Genomic DNA, 25416 nt, shown 5'->3' on the forward strand with positions numbered 1-25416 from the left:
TCTGAATAGTGTGAGGCTGGTTTCTGCTGCCCCTTGCAGAAGAGAATGCGAGAGCTCACCCAGAAAGGGCCTGTTTGTTTATTTTTTTTCTGACATTGGATGCTGACCTCTAGGAGAGATAGCATGCCAGGATAAATATAGAAAACAAACAAGTGCAACCTAGGGCGTGCTTAGACATGAGGAATGCCCCCAGGCATGGTTGATCCTGGATGTCAAAGCATAAGAAGAACCTGAGAAACCAAAGAACACATAAAAATTGATGTATCTAATTAACATGCATAGCAGAATGTGCCAAACAAATGGAAAATCTGTATATCAAACTCATATGCAACTATCTCTTTGCCTGTGCAGTTATTCAGACTATTCAAAGGTCTGTGCACACCTCTACCTGCTAATCCTTAGCTGGAATGTGGATAACAACATCAATATATCATACAGATCATGAATAGAAGAACCAAGACATCAAGCCATCTGTGAGTCACTCCTTTTTTTTCTCTTCTGAAAATTGGCACCAAACTTTTATGAATATATGAGTTTTGCGGAAAGGCATGAGAGCAGTATCTCAGAAAACTGTGTAAGTGATTCAGCTGGCAAGAGTGCAAACATTTTGCTTGTAAGAAGGTCTAACTCTGTTTTACTAAAATGTTTTAAAGCATATGAGTGCTGACTATATTTCTATTCACTTATAAGCAGTCCATGTACTGCTGAGAGCATATATTCATGAAGACAAAAAAGATCATTAAAATTATATTCTATGCCCTTTTTTGGCAATGATTAATGAATAAACTTCTTTAAATGTGTTTGCTGTGAGAACCAAATCAATCCTCACCTTGCATTAAGTGTTTGTTGGCTGGTTTGTCACATTTCTACACATTCTTGGAATATTTATATGAGGAAAAGTTATGTGACTTTATTTGATCTCATCTATTTTCATTTCATTCTAACCTTAATCTTTTAATGACTCTATTGTGTTAAACAACCATGAACTGATTTCTGGAAAAAGCACTTTAAAAAGGTGTTGAATAGGATGATAAGAAATGACTAATGCAAGTCTTTATGTCTTTATGCTGGAACAATTAAATATTCTGGGAATTGCCATATGGAGATAAAAAGTACTATGACAGAGCTCTCTGAAACCTATAGAGACACAGAGCAGGTAGCAGCAAACAATTGTATTCTGGTTGTTAAGAATATAATAGGGAAGAAAAATAAAACTGTTGGGGGCCAATTCAAAGGAGAAGTAGACAACAGATGAACTGCATCTGTAAAGGATGTTGTGGGTGATATGATTCTATATGGCTTCAAAGACATCATTGTACAAATCCACCAAAAAATTACGAAACGGTTATTGAATATAAATGTATTGCATAAGGTTCATGAGACCCATATATAATTTGCTATGGTCAGAGAAAGCATCATTGCATGTTCACCAGTTCAGATCCTTCACAAAGCACCTACTACACTGCTTGTAGCCATGATTCATGGGAGCATTGCCCGTGTCATGTTATTAATAATAAATTTTAAAAAAAAATCTTGAAAGCAAACAAGACAGATTCTGACCTCATAAACTTTCTGTAATTTTCCCTCAAGGACAGGTCTGGGTTCCTAACTATTCCTTCATTCTTTTATGAACTTTGAGGAGTGCTATGAGACAAGGTACCACAGGACACTTGACTAGTCCAGCAGATCTCCTCCACCAGTATTGAGAGTAATGAGACCTATTGCTGGTTCATTTAAACCCCTTGTTTGGGTTACACTTGATAAATAAGCCTGCACAGAGATTTAAATAAATGAATGATTACACACCTTCTTAAGAAACTTTACGGCGACACTTTTCAGAGAAGTCAGGAGGCGAAAATAGGGCTAATTTTCCAATAACACTGTTCTCAACAGAACACCATATTTCCCAGAGGGTTAAATGCCCAGTGCTCTTTTTGACCTTTAGAATATTCACCCCAGAAGGTGCATGTGTTTATTTTCTCAGTGACTTTAAATAAACAAGGGCTGAAAATAAAACCGCACTTGAGAACAGGAGGTGTCACAATGTAGTTTTTGTACAGCAGTCATGAATTGCATTTGCTTGTGATCAATACTGAGTTCAAAGGGACCACAGTTATAAAATGTGTGGCTGGACAAAAAAATCTTGTTATTTTTAATACTTGTCTGTAAGAGATGTTATCAATTTACTGCTATAGAAACAAATGACAGTCCCATGTGTAAAACACAATGGGTGCCCTCCAAACCAGCCAGCAAGGCCAGTGCACTTACTGCAGTTAAGGGAAAGTCTTTCTTCTGCTCTTCCTGACACCACCTCACCCAGTTTCTAGGCAGATTGAAGATATTATTACAGCTGTACAGGAAATATATAAACATTTGTGTGTGCAGTCTGACTACAATAAATGACTGGATCAGAGACACAAATTATCTAATACAATAATCTGCCCTTGAGATAGACACAGGATATATATCTGAGAAAAGAAACCCCCTGAGTATACAAATAAGGAAATAAAGGATAATCTTCTTCCATAAAGATTGAATTTTAAACCCCAGGAGCTAGAATTTGCTTTAAAGCCTGAAACATGCGTTTTGATATCTATCTCATTACCCCTTTTTTCTTTTTTCAAGCATTGGTTATTACATCTGAGGATTCTTCAGTGTACAGCATGTAAAGTTCCTTCTTGTCTTCATAAATTCATGAACTTGGGGATGCTTTGTCAATTCACTGCATTGTTTCTTTTTATATATAGGAATATGGTTCAAGGAATAGAAATTCAGATTTGTTATGTGACTTTAAAAAAATTTTCAAACTCTATAGTGAAAATTTATGGTTGTCTCTAAACATTTCAACACCCAGTCAAAATCTGTGGTAAAAGTATACAATTAGGATTTGGGGATCTATTTGTCCAATTAATACACTTTCCTATCTCCTAGTACCATGAGTAAGAACAGATATAGAAAAATATATGTAAAAATATGACAGGTATTTCTGCAAAGACAGAAATCCCCTGTTAATCCTCTGTTAATGGTTTTGTTGCAAGAAGTTTGAGAAACTCAATTCTTAAAAAACTATTGGAAAGTTTTCTGGATATAATCTCCTGTCAAATATTTACTGTCATCTTTCAAGGACTAACATATAGTAATCTTTAATGTATTCTTCCAAGGAGTTTTTTTCACATACACAACACTTACTGAGAGAGGTGAAATATAAAGGTATGTTATTCGGATGAAATTGTTTACTAGTAAAAGCAATTGTACAAGTAGAAAAAAGTATTTTTTTAAAAAAATAAGGTCATTTACCTATAAATATGCATAACTTAAGAGCCACCAGCACGAAATTAGATCTCCTCTTACAACATCCTTTCATTAACCTACCCATACAGCAGTAGCAACAAGGAGATTTTGGTTACACATATTTTGACCAGACTGAGCTTTTACCACACACAGTTTTAAAATAAATGGCAAACCTATGTCCATAATTTATGATTCCGTGTATTAATTGACCTCTAACAATGTCAGAGTTTGATTTACACACCTGCTAAGCTTACTCTCCAGAGATCAGGAAATTTGAAGAAGAAAAGAGGCTGGTAGTAGTATTACAATGATGCTCTGGAGATTTTCCATCAAAGTTTGGCCAGTGTCACTTCAAAAACATTTCATGTTATGAAAGGATAACACTGTTGTGTAGAAACAGAAACAACAGAGGTACCCTCAGCTTGGCAATTTTCTGTGTGTACAGAAATTTCTTCCCAGAGGGAGACTTTATGAAACTAGTTCATATCTACAGTTCTGTGGCTGTACAGTAGATCAGTGGATGAAGTGTTAGCAGTGGGAGTTGGAGAGCAGTGTATTTGAATTATTAATATTGTTAATCATAACCCAAATCTACTCAAGTTGCAAAAAGGTCAAAGGCCTCGTAAGCTTTTTCTGCATTTTTTCCTTTCCTCTCTCTTTTTTTTTTTTTTTTTTTTTTTTTTTTAAATTTTCTTTCTTTTTCCTTTTCCTCTCCCCCCCCTTTTTCTTTCTTAATTGACGAGAAGTGCTTGGAGTTTTTTTATTTACTTGTTTCTTTGCTCCATATCATAAATTTGATAAAGGCTGTAGAAATAAAAGGGAAGCAGTGTGTGATATTCCTTTACACTGAATGTGTCATGAGCAAGTATTTACAAGTACTGTAGGAATTAATGAAATTTATTTGTGCATTCTCACAAACAAACACAAAGCTTTTGTTGTGTCTTTTCTTACCAAGTTGCTCTGCTAAATGTTTTCCCCTCTCAGTGAAGATCACTCGTTCATCCTCCATGTCACATTTGTTGCCAACCAAAATAACCTGGGCGTTATCCCAAGAGTATGTTTTGATTTGAGTTGACCTTAAAAGAGAGAGGGAGAGAGGAGTCAAAGCAAAGTAAATTTCCCTTAAATCAATTTCAGTGTTGCAAAAAGATGAAAAAGACAATACTGATTTGAACAACTAGGGTAATGTGATTCTGTTTAATTAAAATTTCAAATAAACTAATGATTATCTGTCAGGCATTACTATTATGGAGATAGTATCAATACAGGTTTTGCATACTAAAAATAATATTTTCCCTATACTTTTAGAAAGAAGAGATGTTACTTTCTCCATTTTCACATAGTAATACAAACCTTAAAATCTAAAAACAGAGCTCTGAAAGAAAATCAGCAGCGTATTAATTTCTTATCTTTTAAGATCAGGATGTAAATTTAGCAGCAAAACTTTAAAAATTTCAGAGTTAGTCTGTCTTTCTTCTGTTGTTTCTCTCCAGCACACTTGTCTGCACGTCTTTGATCTACCAGAAGGTCAGTAACACTTACATTGTGTGTTAAGCCATGGGCAGGGACTGAGTTTGAACTTTGATTTACCTTACATTTAAATTATTCAAGCCTTAAGTATGACTGCAGCTGAATGGAAGTATCTGAGGCCTTGAAACACCATAGGGGCTATGAGTGCTGGAGGTGAAACAGCTTACAATGTTCTCTTTGAACATGAGCAGATAGTAGGTGACTTAGAACCATACTCGTGGTACTTCTCAGTTGCTGCCTGCCACCATTCTGCTGGTACCCAGATCTGCTCTGTAGAAGGAAAGCTCCACAGCTGGCTCCAGCCAAGAGGGATGCTGCTGGTTACCACCTTCTGCCCTTTAAGGTAACACAGAATGCAGGAGACTTAGTCCAAGCACTTACACTTTGTCTTGGACTTGTGATTATGTCTGGTTCTAGGCTTTAAGTTTCTGGTGAGGTATGGATATTTCTTCTGTCTCTATATGATCAATGGAGAGAGAAAAAGACAGACAGCATACCTCTTTCTGCCAGCCTGTGCCATACCATTTTCTTCCTCCCTCCCTCCTTGGAAAATACTGGGTTCTTAGGAAAATAGCAGTAGAATAGAAACTGACTTCTATAACTGCATGTTTATGAGAGGACGCCCTGGAAAGGGATCCTGTGGCATATCATGGACCTTTTTTCTCAAAGTCTCTTGGACAAAAGATGAAATAGCTTCAAAAATCTGTGACCTAAATGTCTTGGAAGCTGGTCTGCATGGGTACAGCATGGGTACATTCACTAGAACCCCTTCTCATAACACAGCCATCATCTCTACACAATGAAACCCCTGCCTGCAGACTCTTGCTTTCAAAGAAAAGGTCATGATCTAGTCTGACAACTGATTCTAATGAAAGCCTGAAAATGGATCAGATCTCCCCAGACGGCTTTGCTTAGTGCAAAATCAGAGGGGTGGCCACAGGCAAAAGCTGCTATCATTGTGACCCTGGGTCCAATGCCACTGCCTACAGGTTCTGTGCATGAGGCAAAGAACCTCTAGGCCATGTCTGATGGGTTTGCATAGCCAGGCAGAGAAATTTAAAGCAAAGGATCACTGCCTATAGGAATGTTTCACTTTAGTACAATGACCAAAAAGAAGCTGAGGCAAGTCCCAGACATTTTGTGCTACAGAGTACTCCCTTGGGCCTGATCTTTTCTTCAAGAAGTGGACACTGTGCTACTCTAAATCTGTTTTTAATAGTAATTTGAGTAGGTGTAAGGTAGTGTGATCAAAGAGAAGTCAGATTTCCCCATACACTCATATTTTACTAAAGATACCATTTCTCAGAAAAAAAGGACAACATGCAATCACTTTGTCAGAAATGGTGAAATTCACTGTTGGAATCATGCTGAGTGGTTAAGCAAAGTAGAATTACTACAGTGTTTTTTAACCAGAATTACATTTGTCACCACAGCAACTTTGCAAACACTAGTACCTCAAATGTCAGAGTATGTTAGTCCATTAAGGACTCTAAAAGGGCTTAGCACTGAAAATTATTTTGTTGGGAGCCAAATTATTAGTTGGGAGCCAATTTATTCTCTTTTTGTCAGCAGGAAATCAAATGCATTTCAAAAGCAAAATATATAGTAAAGATATTAAGCTTTATAGAAGGAATAAGTTACATAATCTCTAAAGTTGAAATGGAATAAACTGATGAATAAATACAGCCTGAAGAAATACCATCACAAAACTGTAAAGAGCTTTTATTCAGCCATGTTTTACAGACTTTGCCTCCAGAGCTTTACATGAATTTCTTTAAGAATGTAAGGTCCCTTCACTTACAGCAGTCAGATGTGATTTTTTTAATTCTACAAATACAAGCCTGTTCATTCAAATTCTTCTCATTACCAAAGTAACTTATTTTATCCATAAACACTTTTAAGTCTGTCTTGCTTTTGTCTCATCTTCTAGTTATACTTTTTTAAATAAAAGGAAGAGATTTTGTCCTTGCAAATAAAACCAAAGGCTTACATTTTGCAAAAGACTGTAGTGCAAAAATATAACTGACTGAAAATTAGTCGAATGTATTCATACCCAACACCACATCAGCAGAAGACTGATTGAAAGGATTTTATAAGCTTATCATTGTTATGTTTTCTTTTAGACTTATGTAGGTTTTGATTCCCACAACTCTGCCCCAAAACCAACAGATAGGTTACTTGAAAAAAAAAAAAAAAAAAAGTTCCTTGCATACATGACTTTTCAAGTGACCAAGGCTTCTGATTAATCCAAAACACAAACAGTTGTCCTTGTAAGAACTTCAGCCTCAGGAAGATTGAAGACATGAAAAGGCAAAGATGATGTTTGCAGGAAGCTGAAAAAGACAGTTCTTGCTCATTCTCAGTGACCTGGTGCATGTCAATAGTAATTTACCCTGTAAATCTTTCCCTTTCTAGTCCTATGGTAGGCAGGCAATCTGCATCATACTTGAATCTTTATAATATATAGACTCCAGAGGGGCAGATTGATGGAGGAGTGCAATGATTCATTACTTCCCATGATCCACATCATCATTGCTCTCCTTGTACTACAATTCTACCAGCCCCTTGTCAGAAAAGAGCACCTGATGAGTGGAAATAAAATCAATGCTACTGGCTTATTTTAAAACGGTGAGATCTTCAAATTACTGCCCAGGCAGCAGTGGTAGGGGGCCTGTGTGTGTTCTTGGTCAGAGTGGGGTTCAGGAACATGCAACCCTGGCTGGCTGAGGCAGCTGAGGTGCTGGAAGCCAAAGTAGAGAGCACTGAGCAATATGGAGGAGCTGCTCTGATGTTACTGCTGTGGAAACTAGACTGCTCACATCAGATTAGGTGATAATAGTACATCCAAAAGAAGCACAGAGATTATGGCAGGAGAGAGAGCCCAGGTAATATCCTGGCCCTGGCTGCTCTCAGGCCTATTGCAGGAAACATCAGATTATCCAAAACCTATGTCCACTAGCCTGGTGAAGCAGGAGTGTATTTTAGCAGGTTACCAAATTAGGACTCAGAAAAAGACCTGGACACCACAGCCAGGTTCCTTCCAGGATTGTTCCAAGCAAGTCCTAGCCCCAATGTACAGCACAAAACCCATCATTGCAAGTCAACACTGGAGGTTTATGTCCAGGGGCCAGAAACTGAGGAGACTGGGATCCAGGGACAGCTACTGAGCTGATTGAGTTTATGAGCCCAGCTGATGAAGAGAGTCACAATGTGTATGTCTGCACAGATACATATGAGTGGACCTTGATGCTGCACTGTTTTTTGAGGATGATGATGATCTTGGTGTTTTTGGGAGCACTCTGGGTGGTCCTGGATGGTTTTGTCTGCAATATGTGTGTGTATTTGGTCATGTGTATATGCATATATATGTGTTGTACCTCTGTGAGTCATGTGCATGTGGCCTGCTAGGAATAGATCTTCAGCCTCACTACTGGTTGGACCTGGGGTTTGGAGCTGCAGCAGCCTTTCCCCTCTTAGTCAGATCCAGCAGGATATATTTTCCCCTGAGTTCAGGCTTAACTTGGTGTGCCTTGGTAACACTGCATTGCTTCCTGGAGAAACTGCTACTGAAGGCAAACGTGCTGTTTGCTGCACTTAGCATATTTCAGTTTGCACCCACTGCTGGCATACTTGAGTTTACTCTTAGTATTTCTTCAGATGATCGTTTTTTACTAACTCTTCTATGTCTGGGGCAAATATTCATATAACCTGGAATAGTCACTAGCGTATTTTCACCCATAGACTGCATGGAAGGCAAGAAAATATATTCAGTAAAGACATGTCCATAGAATAAATATACCAGGAATATGAGCTTTTAGAGATAGCCTCAATCTATTCACAACTCTTTGGACCAGTTCTCCAAGGATGTTTGCCTACCATAGAGAGGCTGGTTTCAACAGGCTTTTTAGATTAATTATGTAGTAAGTCAAATGCACAGACAGCAAGAAAAGCACCCTAAAGAAAATGCTCCAGAGGGGGCTATGTATAATGTTTATTCTAGTAAGTTTAGGAAATCTGTTGTCCTTCTGGTGTTTTGATGTTTTGATTCATGAAAGGAGTACTGAGGTGCATTGTCTTGCCAGGTCAAAGAAATAAAAAACACTCCAAACCTAAGCAAAAAACTTCAAACAAACCAAAACCAAATTAAAGACACCTCTACTTCTTAAAAAAAAAATCTGTTTCGTTTTTTTTTTTTTTAAGTTACTGTTGAGTCCACTGGTTAATCCTTAAAATTCTCCCATCTTTACCTACAGCATGGTGATTGTGAAGTCCATTAGCTGAATTATTAGAGGTCGTGGTATAGTGGTGGGATCTGAGGTGGAGCACAGGTTATCCTCTCTCAGTTTATTTATTTGGTGAGAGGCAGTATCAGAGAAGAAACTATGAGTTTGGAGGGGTTTCCAAAAGTGTTCAGTATCCCCAGTTGAACTTCCTGTGTTTTTTTGCTAAAGTGTGTGCCAAGTGTTCATGCCTCTGTGAGCAGGAAGGGCTGCTCTCCCGCTTTGTTATGAGACATTATTTTCATTCTGTAATTGAAACAAGGAAGGGTGTCTTTCCTCCTTCCTCCAGTCTCCATCCTGTAATGTGGGAAGACGCACCACTGCCCTCTCCAACCCCTTATACAGACAGGAATGATAAGGGGAGGCTCTGTCATTCACCTCTTTTCAGAAAATGGGATCATGCCACAAATCCTTTCCCACCCTTCTTGCCTGTGAGGAGCTCTGACACACTTCCCTTCAAGCCAGCCTTTCCACAGAGTCTGAGATCTCCTTCATACATCCAAGTGATTTCTACACTTCAGTGTACACCATAGGCTCCATTATTTTCCCTATGCCCTCTATGTCTCCAAAACTCATAATTCCCAGCAATGCCGATAGGTTATGTGCCTTAAAAATGTCCCAGCATCTTAGAGTTTACCTATCTCTCTCTCTCTCATGTTTATCTTTTGGATATGATGAAAATGGGGCAGATGTAGGATTATTCTGTATGGCACATTAAATGACTGCAATGTTCAATGGTCTTGATGGCCATTTGGAATCTGGCTCTGTACCAGATGCTCTATACTGGGTGCTTAGACCTTGCTGCAGGCAAGGCAGGGAGAGAGGTGGCCTCAGGCTTTTCATCTGTTCTCCAGTAAATAATCTAGTATTAGTGGAAGACAAGCCATTCAAAATATATAAACTTACCAACCAACTCTGCTCTCTAACAGAGATTTTGAAGATAGTACTAAGGTTAAAAAGCTTAGGGAAAAAAACCAGGACAAAGGGTCCTGGCATACTCGAATACTAAATTTTTTGTGGCCACAGTTATTGACATAGCAGAAACATACTAGAAATAATTAGTAATAATGGCATTAATAAAAAAAAAAAAAAAAGAATATGCTAACATTTGCCAGATTTTAATTGAACTGATGAATAGCTGGAGCCAGACACAGAAATAGAGTTATCTCTAAGAAACAGTTCAGAATCTTCCCTTCTCTACTGACAAGGAAAATTTGGATATTTGCAACTTTTGAAATTTTTCTACTTGTTTCATCTTTCTGGCGTACTCTACCTTCAGGCCATAAAACCTCCATTATTGTGGCTAATACAAATAGTTTTAGCTCTTGCATTTATGAACCCCTTGGTAATTATTGAAGCCACTACTGAAAACCATGGAAAGCAAGAGATAAAGGAAATAATTAGCAAAAAAAAAAGTTAATGTAGATGAACATGTAACCAGAATGTTGCACCTCAGTCATTCTCAAGGAGGGTTTAAAAATCCAGCAGACATTCTAGCATCTTCATTTCAATCCAGAATGCATGATATATTGAATTTGTGATGTTTATTTTCACTCATGGCACTGGCACCCTCTAACTGCAAGTGCTTACTAACATATGATAGAGACAAAGACAACCCAGCAACACAGAAGTACTGAAAATTGATGGAGAAGGGCAATTAAAGGGGAACAAAAATGAAAAAAATAAATTTACTCCAGCCTTAGTATCACAAAACAGCAAGAGGAAAATGATCTGGGGATCTGTCCACTGGGGGGAAGTGGATGTGCTAAGGATATGTTTAGCGTGGGTAGCTCAGTAAGCAGGGCAGTTCAAGCTATAGATTGTACTCTGGGAGGCAGGAGCCCAGGAAAAGTAACCCTGAGCTACTTTTTGCTTAACAAAAGGCCTGGGAACCTGTGGTGTCAGCCAGGTGACTGGACAATCAGACACAGCAGGAACTGATGACCCCAGACTTTTGAGGGCTTAGACTGAGGGTATAAAAACCCAGCATGTCTTTATTAGGGGTCCCTCCTCAAAGACACCAGCTTGAGTTGTTAATTCTTTACTGCACCATGATTAAATTATTTTAAGAATACAGACATCTGACACTGTGCTGTGGATGTGTGAGACTCTGATATGGGAAAGGTAGGAGAGTGAGTGAGGAAATCTGGTCTGACGGTGTGAGTGGGGTGTGTAGGGAGTGAAACGAGGCACCTGCAGGGTCACTGGATCCACCTGCTGTGAAGAGACTTTGGTCCCAGCCCAGGTGGGGCAGGTGTGTCTCCTGGATGGTTGGACAGGAAAATTTCCTTTACACAAAAAATAGCAAAAGTAGGATACATCAACCCCTCCATGCTTGCAACAGAGCAGGATATATGAATATTGCTCAAGACTGACTCTATTTGATGTGTCAGCTGTTGTTTATACAATACTGCGTTTTCTGTCTGGATTGAAGGGCAAATGAAGAAAAATGCCTTATGATTGTGGAAAAAACACTGATATTGAAGAAACCAGAACAATGCCAATTATTCACCACTTCTTCTGACAGGCTTTATCTTCCTTGTGCAGACCCAAAGAATGCACACCGTGCAAAGAAAGGCTTCACATTTAACCTTTCCTTGGAGGAAGATAGACTGATGATGCAGAAGCTGCATGACAGGTGCGACATTAACAAATTTCTGGTTCATTATCAGCCTGAAAGCTAGTCAAAATTACCCAGAGCATCATGGGTTTTCATTTTTCTGGTAAGAAATGCATCTACTTCAATAAAAAAAAACCCCTTTCTACAAGCTTCTGAGGCCATAACTTCATTTTTGAAAACCACGTGTTACATTTCAGTTTTGACAGGCTGTAAAGATATTCAAAATTAATCCAGTGCTTTTGGAGGTAAAACTCAGCTGATCTTTAATATGTGCATTTTTATAACCTTATGCAAGGAAATATGACATTTTGCAAAAAGCTTAGTTACCTAAAAACAAAAAAGAAGATGGCAAGGGATAACAGCTAAAGATATAAGAGCTGATATTCTCTGTTTATGACATTTATTTTTGTTTATTCTTCGTGATCTTCCATTACCATAATTGTAATGAGGAGTTATGTGCTTGCCCAGTGATGTCCACTCTGGGTCTGCATTTAATAGAATGCAATAAGAACTGACCCAGCATTAATAATTACACAATTCTGTGTGGTAATTAGGATGAAAGGTAAGGCATTATAGATGTTCATCAATCAGAATTGTCTTTCTAGTCAACCATCTCTAGCTGTTCTTACTCTGCCCATGGAGTGCCTTCCCATCATGAGTTCTCTGCTGAGTACATCATTGAGTTACATTTCATCTTTCATGTAATATAAAAATATTTTTTTGAGTCCATGTTATAGCTTTAGTGCCTTTTCTGTACAGTGTTGTTTCAAATAAGAGTACGAAGCATCTGTTATTGTCTGAAAATTATTTTCTGACATTAAAATGCAAATCCACTGGATAATGGTCTATGATATCAAATGAAGATATTTTTGGTGAAAGACATTAAGTTTAAACTCTTTTTTACATAATTCTCTTCAGTTGGCATTACAATGAAGTACCAAAAGCCTACAGGACATATTCAATTTGTATTAATCAGATTGTAGATGTCCTTAGTTTTTACATCTTTGGCACAATCTTTGCAAAATGCTTTTTTTCACAGTTGTCAAACCTTGAAACTGCTTTCCAATGCCAGTGTAGCCAAAGCCCAGTATGAAATTAATGTATTAATAAAAATAAAAACTGTGCTCTAAGTTAGTACTATAGTCTGTATCCCTCCTCCCAGTATCTCCTGTGCTTGAATTCTGATGGCCTTCTCTTTAGAGAAAAAGCCCTCCAGGTGGGGCTTTTTCTTGTACCTACACAGCCAGCACACCTCAGCCCTAGGCAGAGTAAGGTCACCACACACAGTACACCTGCACACATTGGAGACTGTTTTGTCACAGAGACAGACGGCAGAGAATTTGTGGGGGAGTTCATGATCTAATCTGTGGCAAGGTGGGCTTTGGCTGAAGGTATGCAGAATTCATAAAACTGAGGAAATTCCTTGGCAATCACATTTCTTCCTTTTCTGATGTATATTACATACTGGTTTTCCAGGCTTTTTGTCTAAAAAAGTAGAATGGATATTTATAAAAACAGTGAATAATAGATAAAAATAGTGTGTTAGACACTAAGGGCAAAGAAATCTTCCAAGTGACTTCCTTGTATTTTTTTGTCAAGATAAAACAATATAAAGTACATCTCAATATTTAATTCTTATTCACAGAAGCACAAAATCCTCTCTTACAACAAGGTTTACTTATGGGCAGACCAACTAATACAGCACATTTTTCACAGTAGGACACATGTTAATGAAGAGTTTTTATGTCATGCATAATGCCACAAGCTGTGTCATATTGTGGGAAGTGATTTAACAACTCGCCACACAGACAAAAGGCTGTACATTTTAATTTTCTCCCCACTGAGAAACCCACCATTAAATTATCATCCTTCAAAGCTGCTACCACACAGGCACAGTGAAAACAATAAAAAAAAAAGGGATTTGGAAAGAGATGGAAAAAAGTCTTTATAGGAAAATAATATTCATGGAAACAATAAAAGGCAAAATACAGACTGCACTTGCATATCCTTTGATTATCCCCTTGTTTTCACCTTCCAGATGCTTCCACATAAATGATTCTGTTTATCACCAATTTATGTTGATTGCCCAGACTGTCTCTGGAATTCCAAGTAATGACCCTTATCAATCCAGCTGATCCTAGCTCTGGTATTTGAAAAACAGAGCTATAAAACAAGGGAGTTATGAAGAAATTTACTAGAACAACTACAGCATCTGCTTGAGTATATTGCACTTTCAAGTTAATGAGCAATTTGATGTAATTTAAATTTTTTTTCTTGCTATTTTGTATTCTTATATATAAGAATATATATAAAAGGAAACAGAAACAGACAGATATGCATGTGTCCTCATTTTCTGTTTTTCTTTCATACAGTGATGGACTTTTGATAATTTTAAAAAATATAGTTAAGCAAGCCACACTGATGCTGAACAAGTTCTTTTGGTGATAGATTCTCATATCTAATAATTTCCTTTTCACTGCACATGCAATAGTCCCCTACCCCTGGACTGCACTGCCTACCAAAGAGGCTCTTGCACCTTTGATTACTCAATAGCCTCTCATCTCCAGCCCCAAAGAGCACCTACCCAACAGTGGCATTCTGGGACTAGTGAAGTTCTTAAAGGCATGGTCAAGTTCTTTTGTTTGGTACCAATACTGAGAGTTCTATAGGAATCATTGAGCTGAATCACACAGGGTTATTTATTTATTTGTCTTTTCTTTTAAATAACAAATCCAGATTCATATTTAGAATATATATGGCAAATATCTGCCAACAGGACATCCCTATTTTAAGGAACTTCTGATTAAACAACTCTCAGGAATTCTGAGTTGACTCTGACTTTTTACTGTCCAATCTCATTATGAAATGCATTACACACTGGTCACTCTTAATCCCTTTCTACTTATTTCATGAGGAATGATTTCCAAGTTTCTGTCACTTATCACATTCACTTATTTGCATTTCATTTTCTCTATTGTTTTACCTTTCTCTTTTTTTCAAGTTTAAATTAACTCTGCTATTATTCCTCATGTCTAGTTGTCTTAGATAATTGTGGATTATATTTCTCCTTTGGTATTTTGCATTATAAACAGCTCAGTCTTATATGCACATAAATTGAATGTTGAAGTGCTTAAGTATTAGAGATGAAGTTGAAACATATCATACCTAATTGTAATAATTGAAAAATCTTCCCAGGTTATTGAAGCCATCTGTGATAAATTATCAGTACCTATCCTTATTAAGGATTTATGAAGCCTGTAAGTATTAGGGCAACCATGTGAATTATTTTACTTCTTGATAAGAGAGACAGTTTTACTAAAACATCAAGGACGTGTTTCTTCTTTTAATATTAATTCACACAAAATTGACATAAATCCCAGCAGCAGAATTTTGTCTTTAAGGTTGTTTAGCCTGTTACCCTCTGGAAGCAGAGCAGTGGCAATATTCAGAACTATAGTGAAGTATTAAATTTTGATTCTCCTACTGTGTCCTTGCAACCATATCTCTTTGGAATTAATTTTGCTATGTTCTATACACTTGAAAACACAAGGGATTTGAGGTCCAAAATTTTGAAATGTGGCCTAGTTTTAAGTTCAACATCTGAGTTTCTGACTTTTGTTACAGATATCTGGAACTGGATTGGAAAAACAGCAACTATCTTAATCTCGCTATTAACTGATGCTAACTGGTTAATTCATTGAGAATGATTTATGCAATTGTACTGGGGTTTTGGAGGGGTTGGTAGGTTGTTTTTTCTTCCTTTGAGGTCATGAGTGTAAATTTTTGTCTGACCACATTTTGCTTTTGGGGTACTGCTGATTAAAATTCATTCTGTGAGGGCTGCCAGTGGCCAAAGACAACAGTGAAAACCATTTCCCTGTCTACATTCTGTCTGGCACAGGGTGGCAGAATTGTCTTGCTGACTCACACTGCAAGCTAGTAAACTGCAGGTTTATTCCTGCTGACTCACAGAAGATGGACTTCAGATTTTATTTCTAGGATTAAAAATGAAGTAGGATTAAAAAAAAAAAAAAAAAAGGCAGAGGAAAGGGTTGTGTATTCATTCTGAATGTCGGTAGTGCTGCTACATGACCCACAAATCAAAAGACTGGGTTTATAGGCACATATGGGTAAATATATATATATATATATCTTTACCTCTCCAGCCCTAGCTAGTATATATTTTTATTTTCTTTCTGTTTTCTGTTCTGAAAACAAAAATATAGTGTTTTTCCCTGACCCCAAAAGACAGATTTAAAAGCAAATCCTGAGTATTGCAGAAGCTAACAGCAACACACGCAGGCATAAATAAAACATTCTAGTAAAACATGGCAATTAGATGTAAAACTGAACACCATGGCATTTCAACAAGCTAGAGCCCTCTCCTAGGGCTCATGTTGAGCTTTCAAAAACTAAAGTTTATCTCACTTTGCCTGAGAGGTCTTTAAAGCATGCTGTTTGAACTATGTTCACTCACATATTTCAAAGGTTACAACTCCTTTCTGGTAAAAAAAAAAGAAAGAAGAACAGTTTAATGTTGTTTTATTGGGACTTTGTCACTGACTTCAGTGAGTAACATCCCTCTCAGAGGACATAACTATGTTCATTAAACAGGTGTTTGAGTAGACAGTAATCTTTGCATGGAAAGATTAAAAGGACAAGCATCAGAAAAATCAAAAGTTCATCAGAATTGCTCTGTATTGTGGAGCAGAGTGAAGCAACTTAACTGGAAGATTAAAAGAATAAAACATTTCCTATGCATGGCCAGAAATGAAAGTGTACAATTTCAAACAAGTAATTGTGAATAAATGAGTTGGTAATCAGGTCTTTATAAGGCATGGAGAAGAGAAAGAAGGAAAAATGCAGGGCTTGGCTTGTGGCAGACTCCAGAGAGGTCAGCTGAGTACACCTCTGTGTGCATGGCAGAACAGTGGAAGCTTTAGCACCTCCTCCCATCCAGCCTCCTTTCATCACTTGATCCCTTCACCCAAAATTGTGCCTCAACCACACTGAGTGTGTCTGAGGGAATAACCCTTTGTTTTCCTACACTGACCAGCAGAACTATGAAAAATTGAAAGGGAAGAGCAAAAAATCTGAAAAACCTGATGATATTAACCAACAAAGAGAGGCTGTGGCTGATTTAATCTAGAAAAATTCCTGTATTTCAATGAAGCTAAAATCTGCATAGCAACATTTGAAAGTGAGGTCTCGTTCACAGATGAATGGGAGGTTACAGCAAACCTGGCTTTATTTATACATGTCTTTGTATGTATAAACAGCATCTGCTGGGATTAGAAAAAGAAATCACTGCGTATAAAACATTTACACCTCAGAAACTTCAGCTAGCCCTCACTGTTGTCTTAGTGTGTGCTGCTGTGAGGTCATTTAACTCTGCAAGCATGGGGGTCACAGACCACAGACACTGACTGAAGTGGAAGTAGTTCCTGGCTCTGCCGAATTTTACTGAGGTGTGAGGGTAGATTTCAAGATTTGACCAAGACACCTCCAATCTGGTCACCTCCAGATTGTCCTCTAAAACAAGGACTTAGTTCTGCTCTGCTCACAGACACAAGGTGCCCTCTATGAGTAGGCTTTTGTACAATGGGTTGTGAGTTTAAAGACTGGGGAATTACCAGTGGGACATACCAAGGGGTGAAGAGGAGATCAATGGTGCTCTTTTAACAAAAAAAACAAAAACAAAAACCCAAAACAATCAAAAAAGAGAAGAAATTTCAAGCAGGGTGTACGGTCTCGTCAAGGCTTGTGCTCAAAGACAAATGATGACCTTTCTCAGACAGACAGTCCATATAAATGCATAGATGCAATTCAAGGCCAACCTGAAGCACAGATGTGGGAGGTTTGGGAGGGAAAGAAGACTGCAACTGAACTACTACTTCAACTGCAATGCAATTGAGCTACTCTCTTTTCTTGAGAGCCACAGAGGGACATGCAGAGTACATTCACAGAAACAGGGCTGGTCTCATGGACCTAGTGCTTCTCATGGCAGCCCTCTGACCCCCAGGTGAGCTTTGACAGCTTCAGTCTTCCACTTGGAAAAAGAGAAGATAAATTGAACAACAAGGTTTAAATCTATATCCTCCTTTCCCATTTCTCACAGCAGTGCTGAATAGATCAATAATTTGATAAATAAATTCTAACTTCTTTCTCTGGGCGTGTGGCTGGGAAAGGACTTAGAATGGAAAAGAGGATGTGACTGAAGGAAATTATGAGTTATCTGAAAGCCATTCAGTTGAGAAAAAAGGGGTATGCATGAAGAGATACTAAGTGATAATCAAGTACCTTTTTTAACATTTGTGATAAATGATCTCTGAAGGCTCTGAAGTGCCTCAATGCACTTAAACAGTTTTGAATATGAAGGCAGACCACATAAAAAAATAAAGACTACTGAAAGTGTCACAAGAGGTTCTATTAATTCTTTGAAAATTACATGTTACATATTTATGTATCATATGTGAGTGAGTCTAAGAGAAAAAATAGCCTTAATCTTGCTACATCAAGAAACAAATATGCTATTTTTTTCCTTAATATAATATGATAGCTAAATTAGAAAATCTTTCCTCCCTCTCCTCAGTTTTTCTTTGAAGTTTTTTTTTAAATTTTTGCATAGCATTAGAAAATCCTCATTGCACTCTAAACAATGGCTGCTTAAAGAGAAATCTGATGAATTACCCATAATAAACAAAATGAAATATCTAAAGGTAGTGGACACCTAAAAATGTTAGAAATTGTTAGTATAACCAAAACTCAGTTTGCTGATTCACTTCCCACTTAGTCACATAGTGCAAAGATAAATATTTAAAAGCAAGATAAATTAAGAACATGCTCTCAGTCAGTGTGGAGAAAGAAAAAAAAAAGAAGCAACCTTTAATATAAACAACTCACCTGAAAAGAAGAGATATACAAGAAGGAGGTAGCTGCTACATTGCACACCAAAAAGAAGTTGGGCCTATAGCATATATATAAGCAATATGCACAAAGCCATCTTTGGCTGCTTGCAGAAGAGAGGCAGGGGTGCTGCAGGAAGATACCACAGAATCCTTATATGGAAAGAAGACAGTGTGGCACAGCATGCAAAGCAGGATGAATTAAATGTGCTGATTAAATGAACAGCTTGCTTCTTTTACTTCACTGAAGTTCAAAGCTTTCTAGCCAACCACTTTAAGCATACCTAGCAATCAAATAAATGACTTATGTTATAAAAGCCTCATGCAGAGAAACAATAGGTAATGCACAATTGATCTCTACAGGCCTCTATCCCTCACCTTTGTTCAGGGTTTTAAAAAGAATACGTAATACTTTTCAATGCAGGTATAAAGGCTAAAAGGCTGAGAGAAGAGACACCATGCACTACATGTGTAAAAGGAAACTGAGGACAATGCTCTCTATCCTGATCCTGAAAGATGGTACAAACAGCTTTTATCCCAAATTACACCTCAGGAATGCTGCAGCTCATTCCTTGTGTTCAGATCTTTAGCTAAAAGATTAATGGTAAAACAGTCAGTGTTGCTTGCTCTGTTAAGTGTCAGTCTGCAAGCATCAGGATGCCTGGGCTCTAATCCTGTATGTAACAGGTATTCTGAATGCAATCCTGTATGTAACTGCTTCCTGCAATTTCATGGCAGGGAGTAAGGTGGCACAGGTAGTCCCTGGGCCTCATTGTGAGGAGCAGAAGCCTAACACCTTTGATCAGAGAGGTCAAAGAAAAAGCAGTCACATCATAACTCTTCATTCTCCGACAAGAGGAAAATAAGTTTTTGTTTTTTGTTTTTTGTTTTTTTTTTTTTTTTTTTTGTTTTTTGTTTTTTTTTTGTTTTTTTGTAGTCTGAAATATTACCATATAAATTACTGACAGATGTTAACTGTAGTATCCTAACAGGATTTGGTTCAATTGCAATTTATATTGTGCTGCAATACTTCAAAGTTGATGACATTTTCAGAGAAACAACACCTAAAATTTGGAGTAATGCTATCCCGAGCTGTGAATTTGTGTGTTGAGTTCTGCTAAACTAGCTTGGTTCTTCAAGGGTCTCAATATGGATTTATGAATCTATCTTTGGACTATCAATTAGATGATCATATAATGGTTAGAGCTATGCTCTGCATGACCTCTCACAGATGCATTAAATGGATTCAAACAGTAAATCATCCCTCCTTTTTATCATGCCCACAAGTCATGAGAAGAACTGCAAGCCTCTCATTTTCATGACTTCCTGATGATTTTTAGCATAGTATGTGATATTCAGACATGAAACATCCACATATTTGACATTAAAATAATCTTGACAAGATCTAGCTCAATAGTATACTCAAAAGTATAAAACAAAACAGATGGAAGAAAGATTTTGTTCTTTTTCTGAAATCCCAGATAACTGCTACTAGTTGGAATGTTTCTGTACAAAACCCCTCACATTTCTTATATGTAAAGATGCCATCAAACCCCACCTCTGACTTGAGTCAAAGCCTGGACTGCACCATGTTTCATTATTCTAATAGTAAGCTCCACACTTTCTCCCAATCTGTCTTTTGTAAAAAAAGCAGCATTATATTATTCTTCTTTAAATCTCTGCTGATAGATAACCTGTGTAGTCATATCCCACTTCAATGAATAGCCAATTGGCATGTTAGGACTGTATTTATTACATTAATTCTTGCTGTTTTACTGGCAGCCTGTGTTTTTTCTGTATGCTTGTGCTCATTCTTTACTCAGACTCTTTTAGGCAGGAATTTTTACTTTTAATTTTTTATAGTAATATGCAGTGATTAACATACTGGTATGTCACACACTCCATCAGACTTGACAATAACAAAGAGAGCTGCAAACACTGAAAAAAAGACCAAGGACTAAGCCAGACTACAGGCCAGAGCAAAGAACACAGAAGTACAATATATTGTATTGGTTTGTAGCTGTCTCATTTTTGGGGGCAAATAGGAGCAAGGGAGGTAAACAGAACCAAATATAGATGCAGGAGAAAGACAGGGAAATTTGATGTACTGACGCACATGAAGAACTCTGGCGCTTGTTGGCTTCTATTGTGCTCATGGAAACAGGACACTTAATGAGAATTTGTAAATGAAATCATTATTGCACCTGAATAGGGAACAAATCTCTGCATGAGAAAGAAACAGCTGTGCTAAAGGCTGAATATAAGCTATATAGAGTGCTTATGTGGGCATCATATAATACACATACACACACCCAATTCATAGCATTCTAAAGTGTTGATAAGAAAATAAAAGCAGAAGGTAAACTCTTGATATTAATTATACTTTCAAGGATGCTATGTCTGATTCTACAGGGTCAAACAGAATAAGATTTCTTTTGAACAAAAACCATAATGGAAAATTTATATGCAGTTGAAGTACTCTAAAGAAATACATAAAGTTCAGTAATTGCTTTCCTGTTAGTTGTAAATCACTTGGTTGACACAGTTCCTTTGGACTGTTAAAATTTTGAAACTTTTAAAAGAAGTTCAAGGATTTAGACACATGAAACCCCAATCACCTAGCTACTTTTTCTGCCAGAGGTTTAGTGTAAGAGACTAAACATAACAGATATTTTCTCACATATTTTCACCCACAGCAATATATAAACTTAACTGAGGATTAACTATAAATCTGAGGTATGAGCTGGTTGAGCTGCTGTGTTGTCCTGCTGTATTGTGTATAACAGCAATATAAAGGAAGAGCAGCTAAAGATAGGGGATGCAGGGAACTAGCATCTCAGGCTATTGCAGATGTTTGTGCAGTAAACCCAAACAAATCAGTAAAGCACAAGCCCTAAAATGCCATTATCAAATAAAAGATGGATAGGAAATACAAGACAAAAAGAAAATCAACATTTATTTTGGTGAAAAAAGAGCAGCAATGTCTCCAATTTTACTGTGAAACAGTAAAAATAACATTGTGAAAAAATGACATAAAATGAGAATGCATGGAAAATCCCTGTTAGATAGCTAGGATGGAAAATGACTGAGACATTTCTACATGAGAGAAGGAATCAGAGTGAATGGACAGAGTCACAGTTACTAAAATTTAGTGTTTATAAATTTAAAACATGTACATTAGAGGAGATAATGTGAACTACTAATCTTCTCTAATGAAGTCTAAATGAATTACAATCACTTAGGAAAAATCTCAAGTGCCATTACAAGGTGCCTAAGAAAAAACAGTGCTCAATATGCTGCAACAGTTAAATAACTGATGCTTGCTGCATGCATAGCACAGCTGAGAATACTAAAAAAATCCTCTTGCCCAAGGTCACTAGCCAATTTCATGGGTTTGTCAGCAGTGTGCTTTTGAGTGTTTCTGTTGGTTTATTTATTTTTTCATTTTTGTAGGAGAGTACCTCATGTATCTTTGATGCAGTTTCTTCACATACACAAATGTGTTCAAAGCAGAGGTCACAATAGAAATTAAATAGATGATATTATTATTTCTCACCACTTCAAATGTCATAAACCCAAACTATTCCCAAAAGAAGTCCTTACATAAAGAATGCCTTGCATTTTCTTGGAAGTCAAGTCTTCATATTTGGAGGTGGGAGGGAGTATTTGTTTTGGCTGTTTCTCTGTCTTCTGTCTTTAAATATATAGAATAGGCTCCATCTTGTCTAAACGGAGATATTTACAGTGTAAAAGCCCAGTAATTCCAATACATAAACTTTTTTTTGCAGAAGCATGCTCTGAACAAGATGCTCAGTTCCAGTCTCTCTGGCACAGTAAAGTAAAAATAAAATCATCCTTGAGGTATAAACAAGACTTGAGAAAAAGCACACAGTATGGATACTGGAAATTTTGTGTCCTGTGAATTGATAATGTCTTATGTACCTATAACAAATAATTACTACATTTGCATCTACTTTCAGTAATGAAAAATGACAGATGCATACCATAGTCATTCTAAAAATGGTTCTGCTATTTTTCAAGTTTCCGAAATTAAAAAAAAAAAAAAATTAATCTGTTGTTTTACAGTGTTGTTTTACAGAAATGAATAACTGAGTAGAATGTAGCTGCCTGGTACTTGGATGAAAGACTGTTCTGGGGTTTCAGATGTCTTAGCTGCAAGCCAGAATTATGTCCAGTTTAGGGCCCACGAGCACAAGACAAAACTCTTAATTAAGCTTGTTGTAACTGATGGTTACTGATGTAAATAGTAAAAAAAAAAAAAAAAAAAAAAAGTAGCAGATGGAAGCAAAAAAACCCAATAAGTTTGTCCAAGAAAAGCATGTAAGACTTACAAATTTGTAGGCCTCAAAAATAGGAGTATTTAACTTTTTTTCCAGACTTCAGCATTTCACATGGAATTAATACCTTTTTTTGTGCTTAACATGCAATTTTCCCATTAAATCTGATACCAATTGCCATACAAAAAGTGTAGACGTCTACTTGAGTACATAATTGAATAAATCAAGGTTTTCTGCCAAATATACATAATAGGGATGTTTTCAACCCTCCCATAGCCAAGTAGGTCTTACAAAAACCCAAAACACTTAAGGTAGAAGTTTGCTATTAACTTTAGATTAATTCGAAAGGATGTTTAATAGTCTTTGAATCCACGGACAGCAGAAACATGATGATCTCTGAAGATGTTAGGAAGGAGAGCTTGAACAATTCATAAGGTTCTTCTTCAGCCATTTCTCATAGGTAACTATGGGGTCAGAGAAACACAACAAAATACATCCTGCAGGAACTTTTTCAGTGCCAGAACACTTTTGCTTTACAGCAAAAAACCAAATATGTAGTGGGAGAACATCCTTTTGATTAAATTGTTGTGCAAGCAGACCAAGTATGTTTTGGGTTTTTCAGCTCAACAACCCTTCCCTATAAAAATATTTGTAACAATATTGTGCTTTTTAAACATATCAGTTTTTATCCTACCTTACTGTGGCTTGACTTCAGACTATTCAAGGCAATCCAAAGTCTTCTCTGTATTTTAAAACACACTGAGTGACTCAATAAAATTAACACCTTTGCATATCAATGTCTCTGTACTTAGGTCTTTAGACCATCACAATTACAATACCACTTGTACCATCCCCCATGCATGCTGTAAACCTTGGTATTTGATTTTTGTAAAAAAATGAAGGATTTGGTCAGATCTCCATGTTTTTCTGTTTGGAAAATACAAATTTTTCTATTAATTATGCAAAGAATCATTGTATGATAGAATTATTTGGGTTGGAAAGGACCTTAAAATCTTCTAGTTCCAGCTCCTCTGCCATGGGCAGGAACATCTTTCACTACATCAGGTTGCTCAAAACCTGATGCAGCAGTTCCAGGAATGGGACATCCACAAACTCCCTGAGCAACCTGTTCCAATGTCTCATCACGTTTATGGTAAAGTATTTCCACCTAATATCTAAATCATCTTTTATTTAAGATTCATTTCCTCTTGTCTAGTCACTGTATGCCCATGCAAAATGTTGCTTTCTTGTTTTTATATAAGCCCTCTTTATGTACAGAAAGATTGCTGAAAGGCCTCACTGGCACCTTCTCTTCTCAAGCACCAACAAGCCCAGCTCTTAGTCTGTCCTCACAGGAGGGACACTGCAGCCCATGAAAATGTTTTTGGTCCTCTTTGGGCTGTTCCAACAGGCCCATGGCTTCCTTGTGTTGAGGGCTCCACCTCCTTATGAGGAGGTGGATTTAGCATTCAAAGTGGGGTCTCACCAGAGCAGAGCAGAGGGGCAGAATCCTCTCCCTTGCCCTGCTGGCCACACTGCTCTGGCTGCAGCCCAGGATACAATTGGCTTTCTGGGCTGCAAATCGTATTTCTGGGTCATGTCCAGCTTTTCAGCCACAAGAACCACAATGTCCTTCCCAGGGCTGCTCTCAATCAGCTATTCTCCACTCTCTACTCAAATCTGGGATTGACCTGACACAGGTCACTCCCCCAGTTCAGGGACTTGAGAGACATGGGAAGCCTGACTGCCAGTACTGTGGTGAAGAACTCTCGACTGTCTCAGCCTCTTCCATATATGTAACCAGTTCTCTTCCTGTTTATCAGAGGGAACACAGTCTCCTTGGCCTATCTTTTCTGATCTATGTACACATAAAATCCCTTGTTATTCTCACATCTTTTTCCAAGTTCTGTTCCAGCTGCAGCTCATCTTTCCTTGTACCCTCCCTACACACCTGAACCACATCCCTCTACTCCGCCCTGGGCACCTGTCCCTGCTCCACTGGCTGTGCATTTCTTTCCTATTCCTCAGTCTGAGGAGCAGGCTTGTGCTCAGCCATGACTGTTTCCTTCTTTGCTTACTTTATTTAGGGAACAGACAAATGCATAAATAAAAGAGATGGTCAGTAGGAGGAGTAAGATGTTTTGAAATTAATATTTTGATATAACATATGTGGACTTTTTCCAAAATTGTTTGTTTAGGATATTTCTGTTTAGGTTATAACATTGCTAGACAGAGAAACTTGAGAAGGCAAAACTGATGATGAGAGATGTGGCACCAATGCCAAGTCTGTCATAATTGGTATGTAAAATTCTTCCAGAATTTTGGTCAAATTATCTTGTAAAATCATGAAGTTTTGCAGACTAAACAAGTATTTCTCAGAAAGGTGAGCAATGCACACTATTCCAGGTATTGTTGCCCTGCCCATGCCATCATACATCACTGTTTTATGATACTCCTTGGCAAGAGCCTTTGAAATCAGTCATCGCAAAGGT

General features: G+C 37.5%; 1 protein-coding gene across 1 annotated transcript in view; it reads right to left on the minus strand.

Annotated features, from left to right (window-relative positions):
* RAB3C (RAB3C, member RAS oncogene family) overlaps positions 1-25416 on the minus strand; it is a 129429-nt gene that overhangs the window by 16358 nt on the left and 87655 nt on the right. The window contains exon 4 of the mRNA XM_056514410.1: positions 4243-4367. Coding sequence (XP_056370385.1) covers positions 4243-4367 — 125 coding nt within the window. The remainder of the gene's footprint in view (positions 1-4242; positions 4368-25416) is intronic.

This window comes from Oenanthe melanoleuca, chromosome Z (assembly GCF_029582105.1).
Source record: "Oenanthe melanoleuca isolate GR-GAL-2019-014 chromosome Z, OMel1.0, whole genome shotgun sequence".
NCBI classification, from domain to species: Eukaryota; Metazoa; Chordata; class Aves; order Passeriformes; family Muscicapidae; genus Oenanthe; species Oenanthe melanoleuca.